The sequence below is a fragment of the Dunckerocampus dactyliophorus genome, chromosome 16, assembly GCF_027744805.1.
Source record: "Dunckerocampus dactyliophorus isolate RoL2022-P2 chromosome 16, RoL_Ddac_1.1, whole genome shotgun sequence".
In the NCBI taxonomy this organism is placed as follows: Eukaryota; Metazoa; Chordata; class Actinopteri; order Syngnathiformes; family Syngnathidae; genus Dunckerocampus; species Dunckerocampus dactyliophorus.
Genome location: NC_072834.1, coordinates 7,466,951 through 7,480,733, shown reverse-complemented (window position 1 = coordinate 7,480,733; position 13,783 = coordinate 7,466,951). Strand labels below are relative to the sequence as shown.

The 13,783-nt window shown below is 42.0% G+C and overlaps 1 protein-coding gene across 2 annotated transcripts in view; it reads left to right on the top strand.

The window, feature by feature from the left end:
- Positions 1-411: 411 nt before the first annotated feature.
- LOC129168645 (disks large homolog 4) overlaps positions 412-13,783 on the top strand; it is an 89,110-nt gene continuing 75,738 nt past the window's right edge. The window contains exon 1 of one of the 2 annotated variants that reach the window (XM_054754124.1): positions 412-886. In XM_054754124.1, the coding sequence (XP_054610099.1) occupies positions 857-886 (30 nt within the window). In that variant the 5' untranslated portion in view covers positions 412-856. Of the gene's footprint in view, positions 887-12,557; positions 13,501-13,783 lie in introns of those variants that run through there. The other variant, XM_054754123.1, reaches the window with a different exon arrangement.

Below are 13,783 nucleotides of genomic sequence, written 5' to 3'. Positions count from 1 at the left end.
CCTGCCCTGCGTAGCGCATGCTTCATGCTTGCCCCCCCCCCCGATGCATATGTAATTCACACTCTCCTCCTCACTCAACACATTTTCTCGCAGTCCAATTCCTTCTGTCTTCAAACACATACACATATACACACACAGTATATATATATATATATATATATATATATATATATATATATATATATATATATATATATATATATATATATATATATATATATATATATATATATATATACTGTATATATATAAAAAAAGGCACACGCATGCACACCCACTCTCCATCTCTCTCCTTAGCTGTCCCCTCCCTCGCTTCTTCCTCCTCCATCCTTTTCCGCTGTCTTATTCTGTTCTCTTTCCCCCCTTCCTTTCCACAGTGTGACTCCCCCCCTCCATTTCTTTAATCCCCACCACCACCACCTACACCTCTGCTTCCCATCTCCATCATCCCCTCCATCTCTTCTCATATTTACATCTTCTTCACCCCCCGCATCCTTGTCTCCTCTCAAGAAAAGCGGCCGTGCCCTCACCTTGCTGCCTCGCCTCCACTTTCTCTCTTACACAAAATTCCGAGACCACCCTCGCTCCTCTCTCTTTCTCCGCTCGCTCTCTCCGTTTCCCTGTGGCCCTCCCCCTCCCTTTTCATGTTTCCCCCTCCCTCCATCCTCTCTTTCCCTCGCTGGTTCGGTTAGTCAAAGAAGAGATCCACAGAAGGAGAGAAAAGGGGGGGAAAGGCAGGACGAGAGCGAGAGTGCAGGAGTGGGGCAGGCTGGGGAGCGGGGTGTGGGGGTCTCAGCCCTCTGTCGTGGGGGGTTGGGGGGGTTGAAACACACCCCAGTATTTCGCTCTAAATACCATGGACTGCCTCTGCATTGTGACTACAAAGGTAAGCTTCTTCATTCTACTCGGGCCCAGCGTGTGTATGCATGCGTGTGTGTGTGTGTGTGTGTGAGCCACAGCTGTATTTGTGTTGCACACACAAGAAAGGGAAGCGCTCATTTTTCCATGAGCCCCCAATTATACAACACACTTCCTTTTGTCTTTTTTTTTTTTTTTATAAAGGGAGGGGGGCTTTAGAACATCCCACTCTCGATGACCCTCTGTTAAAATCTCCCACGCTCTGTGTCATGCTTTGCGATTGTATAGTAAAAGTGTTGATGCTTTGTGACACACTGACAGAATGTCAGCAGGAGTCCACATTGGAGGCTTCACTCTGCTCTGCATGCTAATCGTCCAGCTGCTCCATCGCTTACCTTCCACGCATCTTCTCGTTATGTCACACGTGCTCGGCATCTTGTCGTCACGAGAGGCAGCCGCGCTTGAGAAAATGTCCTAAAAATGAGAAGAACGGTGAAAGGATGATGTCAGTTTGATCAAAGTGAGCGGTGGACATTCTTTGATTGAGATTTGGGTGAACTGTGTACAGTACAGTACAGTTGCACCTGGATGCACTTTCCGACCGGAAGTGACGACACACACACACACACACAAAGAGCAGCTGTGGGAAGGTGGCTTGCATATAGAGCAACTGGCTGTATTACATAAATTAGCGCTTAAATTCATTTCTCTCTGTTTCCTTGGCAACAGGGATTGTTGGTCACCTAAACATAGATTAAGTAGGTGCAGTCATGCAGGGAGGTAGTGGAACTCTTATGTAAAAAGAACACATTTCTGTCTAATTATGCCGTAGAAAAGTATGACAACTTCATGCTTACATCGGGCTGTTATGCATTTCAACTTGCGTGTGACTCACTGGAAAACAAAACACCTTATTAAGTGAAAGACCACAGTTGGTATGCAAAGACTTGTGATCAAAGTGAGAAAAGACTTAGTGTAAAGCTGGCAAGAGAAAGCTCTCACTCTCCAAGGGATTGTGAGACAGATGGTCACTTTAGAAAATGGGAGAGTTAGCAAATGAAAAGCCACGTTTACACCAAGCAGTAATTCAGTGCTGTACATATCACCAAACAGCCTAAAACCTTTCGGCTCTCTTTCGTACAGGTTGTGGTGTGGAGCTAAAAAAAACTACAAAAAAACCCCTGCCATCTGCTAATTGGTCAACATAGCCGTCACTTTCTTGTTACAAAAAAATGACACGGTATTTCAGAAAAATGAGTATACCATTTTTAATACAGTATATATCCTCAAGGAACAACACTATGGAAATGAAGCTTCGATATATGTTAGAGTAGTCAGTGTGCCGCTTGTATAACAGTACAGATTTATCACCCACTTAAAAAGACAACACACAGCCATTATTGTCAAAATAGCTGGCAACACAAGTGAGTACCAAGACATTTGTATCTTGCCTACAGTCAAGTACGGTGGTGGTAGTGTCATGGTCTGGGGCTGCATGAGTGCACTGGCACTGGGAAGCTGCGGTTCATTGAGGGGAAACATGAATTCCAACATGTGAAATTGTGAAGCAGAGCATGATCTCCTCCTTTGGGAAACTGGGCCACATCATGTTTTCCAACATAAGGAGCCCCAGCACACATCCAAGATGACAAATGCCTTGCTGAGGAAGCTGAAGGCAATGGAGTTGCCAAGTATGTCTCAGCCAGACCTCAACCCAACTGAGCACTTGTGGGGCATCATCAAGCAAAAGGAAGGTAGAGGAGTGCAGTGTGTCTAACATTCACCAGCTCCACCAGTGATGTCATCACGGAGGCATGGAAGAGGATTCCGGTCACAACCTGCACAGCTCTGGTGAATTCCATGCTCAGGAGGATTAAGGCAGTGCTAGATCACAATGGCGCTCACATTAAATAATCCCACTTTGGACACAATTTGGACATGTTCACTGTGTTGCCAGCTATTTAGACAATAATGGCTGTGTTAACTTATTTTCAGAGGATAGTAAATCTATAGAAGAGTATTTGACATTGTATTATGCTGAACAGTGTCATTTGATTCTTATATTTTGTGTTTTCTTACTGTATTTTATGTCCTACATGTGTTCTGTTTACAGTGTGACCGACTTTGGAATTACTAGAAGGTAATTAGGTATACCGTAATCCCTTGATTATTGCGTCTAATTATTTCCAGACCCGCCCGTGATAAGTGAATTTCCGTTAAGTAGGATTCCTTATTTTATAAATGGAATATTTTAGTAGTTAGAGCATAGAAACATAGAACATTGTTAGAGTCCTCTAGACATGAACTAACACCCCTATAGTCACCTTTACACTCGTATTACACACTATATTAGACATAATAAGAGTAAATACGCCATTTAAGTCATAAATAAGACTGTGTGTGTTGCTATTAATGCGTTCCCTAGGGGAGCTGAGTGGCGTGTGGACAGGACGTCGGGGGTTCTTAGTTGAGTTTTAGCTTGGCCTGGGTGACTGCAGCAACAGTCGCCAATGTTTTTATTAGGGATCGTATCCTGAGAAAATTCAAACCTGCAACCGAACATTACAGTAAGATTACTGGCACCTCGTGACCAGTGTAAAATACTACATATCATTCCGTGTCTTTGAATGCATCATCACGAATGCATCATTTCGGCCCAGCAGAAGATCCCGTCCAATGCGAGTTTATTAAACTTTAATGGCGACAGGCTGCATTGCAGGTGAGGTGAGGAGCTTTGCCATCATGAACCAGACGACCGGTGAGCCAAGACACCCACGCATTTGCGAATGCATTAGGGGCACAAGGTCTGCGCGCAAGGTTATGGTGCGTGGGTGGGTGACGCCACGGATACTCGAGGAGTGACATCAGAGCACAGCACACGAATGCGGACTCTTGAAACAGCTCTGAGCTTTTACTTGGCAGAACGAGTCGTACAACGTGTCGTCGTCAGTGAAACTCCTCTAAAACTTCGATGGCGTCCTTTATCAAGTATTTCACCGTAATATTCACTGTGAAACTTCTGTAAAATGTATAAAAGCATAAAAGCAACCGAGGGCGGACTAAGTGCAATTTGACAGGATGGGGGAACAGTAAAGAGCACTCAACAGAGAGGAAGCCAATATTACAGTATTACCATATGACTGTTTCTATTATAACACTGCTATTATTAGAATTTCCCTTTGTGATCAATACAAAGATGAGAGCCTAGTATTAATCAAATCACCTTTATTTCTTAACAACTGGTACCATTCTAACCAGCGTCTTCTTTTATTCTTTTTCCATCTGACTGCCGCATCTGACTTTTGAAGAGCTTATGTAATTTTCTGCTGCTTCCTACACTGGAATCTTAGGAGAAAAAAATAAATAATGAATCGGAAATCAATGTATCACACGGCGGCGTCATTACATAACGCTTTCAACTGGAATACGACGAGACGTCACAGGATTTTATATTTGGGTCTGCCAGTCTGTCTGATATTACCTTTGAGTCTCCCTCATCGCGTGGCGAGTGAGTCAGAGACCAGCCACCAGAGTTGGTTTGAAAGTGTTAGAAAGCTGCAAAGAATCAAGTGTCTTTCCATTTGAAGAGGGAAGCACGTCATGTCTGTTTCCCGGGGTCGCCGCCACACATCTCTCACCACTGTCATGCAGGTCGTTCATTGCCTCGTTCACCTCTGTGAGCCCATCGTCATGTGCTCACCGTCCTCTTGGACTACCCTCTGGCCTACTTTACAGCACTTTCAAGGCCCCTCTCTCGTTAGTGCTTCTTCATATCAATTATACATTTGATAGGATGTAGTCGGTATCAGCAGCTGCATGCGCGCAGCTTCATGCTCGCTTATGGCATCCTGCTGCAACATCTACGAGCAGAGAGCCTGCTCCACGGCATGAAGAGTGTTGCGCGTCAGGATTAGTGACCGTGGAGAATGCTCATGTGATCTGCGCTCAAGGGCACAAGCAACCTTGCGTCCATGTGGCCACCGAGACACTGATCCCGGCAACTTGCTCCCAGAGCACAGGGAGAAGATAGAGCAAGCCGGTCCTGGTGCACTACACTCGCACCTTGAGAGGTCTCCTTTTGTCTTCAGTACATACTGCAACACTCACCCACACACTTGGGGGGAGTCACACACGCGCACACACGTCCTTACAGTACACGGCAGACTTGTTTGAGCAAAGAAACTGGGACTCGAGGTCACATCTCTGAAAAGTTGTCGGCGTTAATTAAAAAAAGAAAGACACACTTTTGCTGTATGATGCCGATATCAAGCAACTGTGCTGCTCACACACAAGTTCAACCTCTGAATCCCAACATAATATATTCCAAGATATCGGTTGACCTCTGATTTGTTCAAATTTGGATTGTAATTCAGGAAGTATCCATCCATCCATTTTCTATACCGCTTCTTTGTCATTAGGGTCGCGGGGGCATGCTGGAGCCTATCCCAGCTGACTTCGGGCGACAGGCGGGGTACACCCTGGACTGGTCGCCAGCCAATGGCAGGGCACATATAGACAAACAACCATTCACACTCACATTCATACCTATGGGCAATTTAGAGTCGCCAATTAACCTCACCTGCATGTTTTTGGAATGTGGGAGGAAGCCGGAGTACCCGAAGAAAACCCACGCGCACACGGGGAGAACATGCAAACTCCACACAGAAATGCCCAGGGGAGAATCAAACCCAGGTCTTCCCGATCTCCAGGCTGTTACTGTGTTGGCCAACGTGCTAACCACTAGACCACCGTGCGGCCCAATTCAGGAAGTAATAGAAATAAAATAATTCCGTTTAATGGTTTCGGGTGCAAAGTCAAAGGACCACACAGGCAGTGCTTTAAGTACATTTCTTAATTCTCATACAAGTGTAAATTTAAGTTAACCACATTATCATTCCACATTTGACCTGAAGCCATGTACCCCGTACTCCTTTATCTTGAAATAGTCATCATAATTAATTGTTTAATTAATTTTATAGTAATTCCGGGTTAAAAATGTGTATTTTGTATGGTCATATTGATAAAGCTTCACATGAGCACTGGTAAATAGATAAGTAATCATACGACATATCTTTTATTCCAGTCTGATGTTGGAATCCTTGCGCCTGAATGGCTTGAATTTGTGCATCACTTTTTTGTTCACTCACAATGGCAATGGTTTAAGTCTCCATATTAATTTAATACCAAACTGAGGGGGAAAGTTTAACAACCATGATAAAGCAGTATCTGAAGTAAAAATAAAATAAAAAAAACGATAAAGCCTAATTTTAGGGGTAATCTCCACTCACAGCGACAGGTTTTCACCGCTGCGCGATGCATGGATTGGAACGCCAATATAAATGAAATCTTCAAGATTAAACACTCTTAATGCACAAAATGATCACTTATTTGTTCATATAATACACACAGAGCAATGAACAAGTTCATACTCGGTCTCCTTTCTGCTTCTTTCTCCTTGCGCCGTGGGGCATTCAGGCCCATTTGTAATTATGAGTGTTAGGCACTAATTGTTTTTAATTTTTATTCACGTACCCCCTATGATAATTGGTGTACCCCATTTTGGGAACCCAGGTGCTAGACTAATCAATATTAAGATAAACTGTCACACAAGTCTAAAAATAAGTTAGCCACTGTTAATGGTAAAACCTAAGAACATAAAAACACTCTTTCTTTACATTGCTGAAAAAAAAAACACATTTTAATAAAAAAAAAATTAGCTTCACGAAGTAATTAACAATCAGCTAACCACGGTTAACAGTAAAACCTCAGAACAACAACAACAAAAAAAACAATTGTCTACTTGAAAGAAAATTTGTATGTATCAATATTATTAACATTGATTGGCATAAAAAAGTTTAAAGATAAGTTCACACTAGTTACCTAATTAAAAAATAATAATAATAAAAAATGAAAACATTAAAATAAATTTTATAGAATTTATATTTTTAACATTGACTGCCATAAAAGTGTAAGAAGAAGTTAGCCTCGGTTGATGGAAAAACCTAAAAACCCAAAAAAACCCTACTATTTTAAACAGGGGAAAATGTGCTTCACGAATCAATTAAAATAGACTGTCATACAACTGTAGAAAAAAGCAAACCACGGGTAACAGTAATCCAGTCTTAACTTCAATCATCATCTGAATGATCACGATGATGATCTGAATGAATGAAATGTTGTTATTAAATACTCTGTTCTTTCCATAGTTGAATGTGGGAACAAAATCACACAAAAAATATCAATGTAAATCAAATGTATTATTATTATTCTTATTATTATTATTGGAGGTGTCTTGCTGTCCACCCGTTGTCTATTCCATTTGCACGACAACATGTGAAACTGATTATCAATCTGCGTTGCTTCCTAAGTGGACAGTCTGATTTCACATAAGTGTTTTTTTTTTGTTTTTTTTTTAACATTAACTGTCTTACGAATGTGAAAATAAGTCCAAATTATTTTAAGCGAAAGCTGTGATATGTCGGTTGTAGTAAGATGTTATGGTGCTTGTAAATATTCGGAAGATGATCTAAATAAACCTCCATCTGAACCTTACAAGTGTAAAAATAAGTTTGCCATAAATAAGCTGAATTTAGACAACATTTATCATGTTCTTGTGGTTGAAGGCCATCCTTCTGTTGAACTTAGTGTCACAAAAAAATGCAGAGTTAATCACGACATCTCCAGAGGTTCCACCGTATACAACTTTATGTCTTACAGGCCCTGGATCACAACATGCATGAATGCATTAGCTTCATCTGTTTGAAGGTTCTCCTCATATTAGAGATCATTTGTCATTATTTATGACCGCATGCTGCTGATGAGCCCCTCCCTCGTCTACTTTAACAGCCTGCACCCCCATTAGGAGGCCCACTCTTCAAGGAGGCTGTTAAGACTCTCTGTATCTATACCTGTGTTAACTATTTTTGGGCTTTTCAAATCTTGTGAATCTTAGGTGTTTGCATTTTGGGCGATCAACATCAAAGCGCAGAAACTCCTGCGATACTTTTAGCAATCTAAAGATATCTTCATATCAGCAAAGTCTGCTAGCAGGATGTCTGTGTTTTGGTGGGTCTCTATCAGTGACTGTCAGTCTCTGTCACTAATTTTACGAGAACGTTAATATCATGAAGAAAAATAACCTTATTTTAGCAGCATAAAGTTGAAATATTAAAGAAAACGTAATATCACGAGTCGGAATATCATGAGAAACAAACAAAACAGGGAATAAGGTTGTAATTTTTGGAAAATAAGAAAAAATTGTCAGGAGAATAAAGTCCAAATATTATGGGAATAAAGTCATAATTAAAAGAAGAAAATTTACAAGAAGAAAGAAAAAGTTGTAAAAACAGCTGTAATTTTACAAAAATACAGTCAATGTATTAAAAGAAAAATTCTAATTAGAAAAAGTCACAATTTTACAATAATAAATTGGTAATGTAATAAGGAAAAATATTGTCATATGTTAGTAGCATGGAGTTGAAATTAAAAAAAAAAAAGTTTTAGTTTTTTTTTTAAGTTGTAATTTTATGAGAACCAAAGAAAACCAAATAAAGTTGTCATTTTTGGTATATCAGGTTTGTCACGAGCTTTGGGTCGCGACCGAAAGAACGAGATTGCGGATACAAGCGGCCGAAAGGAGTTTCCTCAGTAGGGTGGCTGGACTCACCCTAGGGGATAGGGTGAGGATCTCGGTCATCCGGGGGGAGCTCAGAGTGGAGCCGCTGCTCCTTCACATCGAGAGAAGCCAGTTGAGGTGGTTCGGGCATCTAGTCTGGATGCATCCCGGGCATGCCCAACCGGGAGAAGGCCCCGGGGCAGACCTAGGACACACTGGAGGGGTTATGTCTCTCAGCTGGCCTAGGAACGCCTTGGGGTCCTCTCGGTGCAACTGGAAGAGGTGGCCAGGGACCAGGAAGTCTGGACTTCCCTACTGAGACTGCTTCCCCCGCGACCCGGATAAGCAGAAGAAAAAGAAATGGAAGGAAAAGGTTGAAAAAAAACGTATATTATGGGAATAAAGTCAAAACACTGTACGGTATTACGGAAAGAAAAATGGTGTGAGAGGAAGGGCGACTATACTCATAACATTTCTTCAAGGTTGGCAGGTCTGTTCTAAATCTGTCTTTATTCATGCTTGAATGATGCTGGTACCAGCAGCTCTTACAGTGGTTTGTACAAATTAAATTACTATTACATGTTCTCAAATAGTATTTCAAATCGGGGGTCATTGTGGTGCACTGAGGTCAGTACGGGTCACCTCTCAACAAGGCATCATGTCGAATAAATAATAAACTCTAGATGCAATAGTAAAAGATGTTACCTAAACCTGCGCTTTTGCCTGTGTGTGTGTGTGTGTGTGTGTGTGTGTGTGTGTGTGCGTGTGTGAGGGCGTGTATAAAAGAGGTAGACAAGACATAAGTTTGTTTCAGGTTACCGTTGGAGCAAATTGTTTTCAAAATGGCATACAGTAACACCCTGTGGCAGGTTTGTGAAATACAGGAGTCTGTGATATTGTGGCTGACAAAGATTGACCAATTTGAGCCACATTTGTCATTTGTGTCCATTGCTGCAAATCGCTTGACCCCTTTTCCATGAATTGAGAATGGCTGTGTGAATTCTGAGACGCTGTCATTGCAAACGTTGTGGTTTTCTTATTTACACTCAAACCACGGATGCAAACAGTAAAGATGACTTGCCGGATGATAGCCTGTGACTGACAATGCTGACATGCACGTAGCATGACACAATTTCAACTTAACCGCGGAATCATGTCATGATGCCTTGAGAGCCCAAACAGGCACACGCAGAAACAATGTGCAAGAGCACATATTTGTGTGATTTGTTTGTCTCTGGCTTTGTATCTCCATGTTCCTCTTATAGGTGATGTCAGTTGCCTAGCAACCGTGCAATCAGGGCCCGATTGTTGCCATGACAACATGGCGAGGTATCATCATGGAGAGAATAGAGATGAAAGAAGGAAGGGGAGGGAGAGGAGAGGAGAGAGAGAGCAAAAGAGAGAGAGCCCTGCCATTGAAGGGTGTTGATAATATGAAGCCCACAGTGCGCAGGTAGGAGGATGACCTCTGTGTAGGCGGCGGCCTAGAACGCGCAGAATAGAAAATTCATATTTGGTATGAGGAAGCTGCATCCGCGGGTTGACTCTCCTCTAAAGAGCGCAGGCTTCATTCCAGATGGAAATGTCACGATGTGCTCCACTTGTCTTTAGTCACAGATGCTAAAGCAGAACTCAGTGTGTCACTGCATGAACGTCTTTGGGCCTAACCTCTGCAGGTGTCATAACCCATCCATCACCCCACTGTGGTCCCGTGTAAAGCAGTCCAATAGGTCACGGTGTGTTTATTCACCCTTCCACTCTATTTTCTCTTTAATATAGTCATGACGCAGAAAGTGATGGCGTCTGAGAAAGGGAAGTAAACAGACCAATATGGGCCATAGTGGGCAATAGTGTCTGTTGAATAAAATATCTCATCCTGTGGTCAATCCAAGATTGTACCATTTATAACTGGTCACTTGGTGTCACTGATCAGGCTAATATTTACTGTATAACACAGGGACAAAGCAGTCATGCTCACAATTTGGCGAGCAGGGGTTCACTGCTGATGCTATCAATACTTAACAGAAGCAAATGGGGTATTTTAGCTAACTCTTCTACTCCTGAATGGTGGCACAGAAAAGGCTGAATATTTGCAAAACATGCACACCTACTGTGTTGCCTGGACTATTATTTTTCTGACAAATACACCACACGGTAGCGCTGTTACTAAAACCCCAAAGTTCGACCCCATTAGTCGGACTGACGACTGTACATACACCTCAATGTGCTCTACAAAACACCCTCTGTAACTTCAGGTTGTTTAGTCGAATCACCGCAAAATTTCGTACACACATTTAGTGGATTGACAAGCAGAAATCTGAACAAGATTGTTTGAAGAACATGGCCGCCTGATCAAGCAAAACGTCTTAGCAAGGGTATGGGCGGGACTTGGGACTGAAAGGAAAACTGCACTGTTTTTGGAATTTTGCCCATCGTCCGCAATCCTTATGCAAAACATGAACACATATTTCTTTTCCTTTCCTTTCCTGTGCGTTCTAAAAAGAGAAAACGAGTTAGCATCATCCAGCTAACATTGCACGTCATGGGAGGCACCTGAAAGCCCACTAAAAAAAAAAACCCTTTAGCAACATTTTATCGTTTTCTATACTTGCTGTGATCACGCATTAAAAAACATGTGATACTTAAAGTATCTTGCCGTATTTTGATGATTTAAAAAACATTACCAAAACTCCTTCCTAGGTGCGTTGATTTGACATAGCCCATACGAGCTAAGGCTACTTCCGTCAACAGCAGCAGCATAGAAACAGCGATGATCGTACGGCAACCACCCCGACGTTGCAAGGATGACGAGGAGGCTACTGTTGGCTGAACCACGCCGTAACCACATCTGCAAACTCACCTGTTCTCTCTGCATGCAGTCACACACACGTCATGTTGCTAGACGGTTGGAAATCATTCTTTAACACGACAGTACACATACCTACCAGGTCACCGATCCTCTGAAAGCAACTGTAATAACTATGCAGTGTAGCGGTTGCTAGTGCTTAGGATTTTATTTTTTATTACGGCTTCATTTGATTCTTGTATTTAGTACTTTATTACCGTATTTTATGTCCATGTGTTCTGCGCACAACGTGAGTGGCTTTGGAGTACATTTAGGTATAATTTAGTTGTAAGATGCGACTTACTGTACATCCGACACCAAAACTCAATTTAAATCAGTCTAGGAACGAAACTCGTACTGTATATAACCTGGGGACCACTTGTATTAATAAATTGTTAAACTAATTAATAATCAACATAGTATAGGCACACTTACTGTAAAGTGCTACCATTGCTACGTCTGAATGTGCCTTTTCTAATGCAAACATTCTTCGTCAGCCAACAAACCTGCCATCTGCCAACACGCCAGTAGAAAAGAACACAAAATGTAAGATGTTTCCACTGTTGGCCTTTCTTTACTGCGTTGTGTGTTTGTTGTTGGTCGTTACACAGTGTCTGGCTTCTATGATGTCACACTATTTGCTTGGCTGACGCAGATATCACTATTCCACCTACACACACACACACACCACAGCAGAAACACAAACCAGAACAGAGTTTACTGTTCTAAACGTAACAAGCCAAAAATAATTTGACTGTACTGCTTGGTGGAAACTAGCTTCAGTACTTGACTCCTACCATGACTCAGCTATCATATTGTATCAGTTCCTCCATCACAGTGATTATTTTAGCAATTGTTAAGTGTAGAAAGTGTCTTTAGAAAAACATTGTTAATTTTAAACTGATAAAAACAGTGACGGTTTGGCAGTTTGTTTATCTGAAAACATTTTTTTTTATATTCATATGCAAACATATGTTTGCCTATATTGTATTGTATTGTATTGTATATGAAAACATTTTTTTAAACATTCATACGCAAAATACGTGATAATAAATATGTTGAAAAAGTCATTAAGGATAAAAATATATATATATATTTTTTTTTACTTTGCACAAAGTATTTTAATGAGTGACCTATTAATATACCCACGGCATACAGTACAGACCAGAATCCAGTGTACCGCGCCTCTCGCCCAAAGACAGCTGGGATAGGCTCCAGCATACCCGCGACTCTTGTGAGGACAAGCGGTATAGAAAATGGATGGATGGATGGATGGATGGCTATTGACCAGAATAGAAGACAACTTATTATAAGACGACGGTTGTCTTTCAGACTAAATCGAAGGCACAATTCATTTTTTTTTTTAAATCATGTTTTCAATATCAGTGAAAAAACTGGTAGATTGAAAAAATATTTCTTAGCTGCTTCAATAAATTGGCATCACAACTTCTTGTTTGCTACTGTAACTTGCAACCCCCTGAGACACTTTTCTCAAGCAACCGCATCTCTCCAAGTCCCTGGCGTGTGTGAGTGACAGGAAGAAAAGCACCGAGTCTCTTGGGGAGAAGTTGTTCGGCCCTACCAGCTGGTTTGCATATCTACTGTCAATCTTGAGATGCTAAATATAAGACGACCTGTCTTTTTCAGACTTCTGTCTTCGGGGAAAAAAATTCTGTCTTATATTGAGGGCAACACAGTATATTGACCTTGAACCTTTATTGAAGAGTATAGTATAGTGAGTTCGTATTCGATAACACACACACACACACACACACACACACACACATGCACGCACACAGAAAGGCTAAATTAAATAGATTGCTTTCCTGTGTATCTCCATGTCTGATTGGCTGCCCTCCCTCACTGTGAGGCAGTGACAATCATATATTATATGAGTCACAGCTGGAGTATGCTGCCATTCCTTTATATTCATAGCCCATATGTACAACAACACCAACAACACAGGCTTCCAGGAAAACTCTCTCTTCTCTTCTGCTACGAAATCCCCCCCTTCCCCTTCCCTCATTCCATTCTCTTCCCCTTTACCCTTCCCCAGTAGCCGTCTCCCCATCCCTCTCCTCCTCCACCTCCTCCTTCGCTGCGGGTGTCTGGGAGGCTGTTTTTCCTCTGTCTCTCGCTCATGAAGGGCCGCACTAAGCTCCCTTCTCTCTGCCCATGTGTGGTAGGTACATTCACCTCTGTCTTTGTGTCGTTCTCTGTCTCCATCTCTACGCTGACGCCTTCTTCTTCTGTTTTGCATGTTAGCTCAATGCCAGCTAGTCATTCTGGCAGGCTTGGCTTGGGGGAGGCAGGCTTTTATTATTTGTGCGTCGTAGATGTCGTAGAGTCATAGATGAATCAGAGGAGTACGTATGAGGGATGTGCTCCGGCTATGTTTATTCATGTGCGGGACATGTTAGGTATGAACGTGGCGTGGCACATGTGGGCGTGTATGAGCCAGTGAG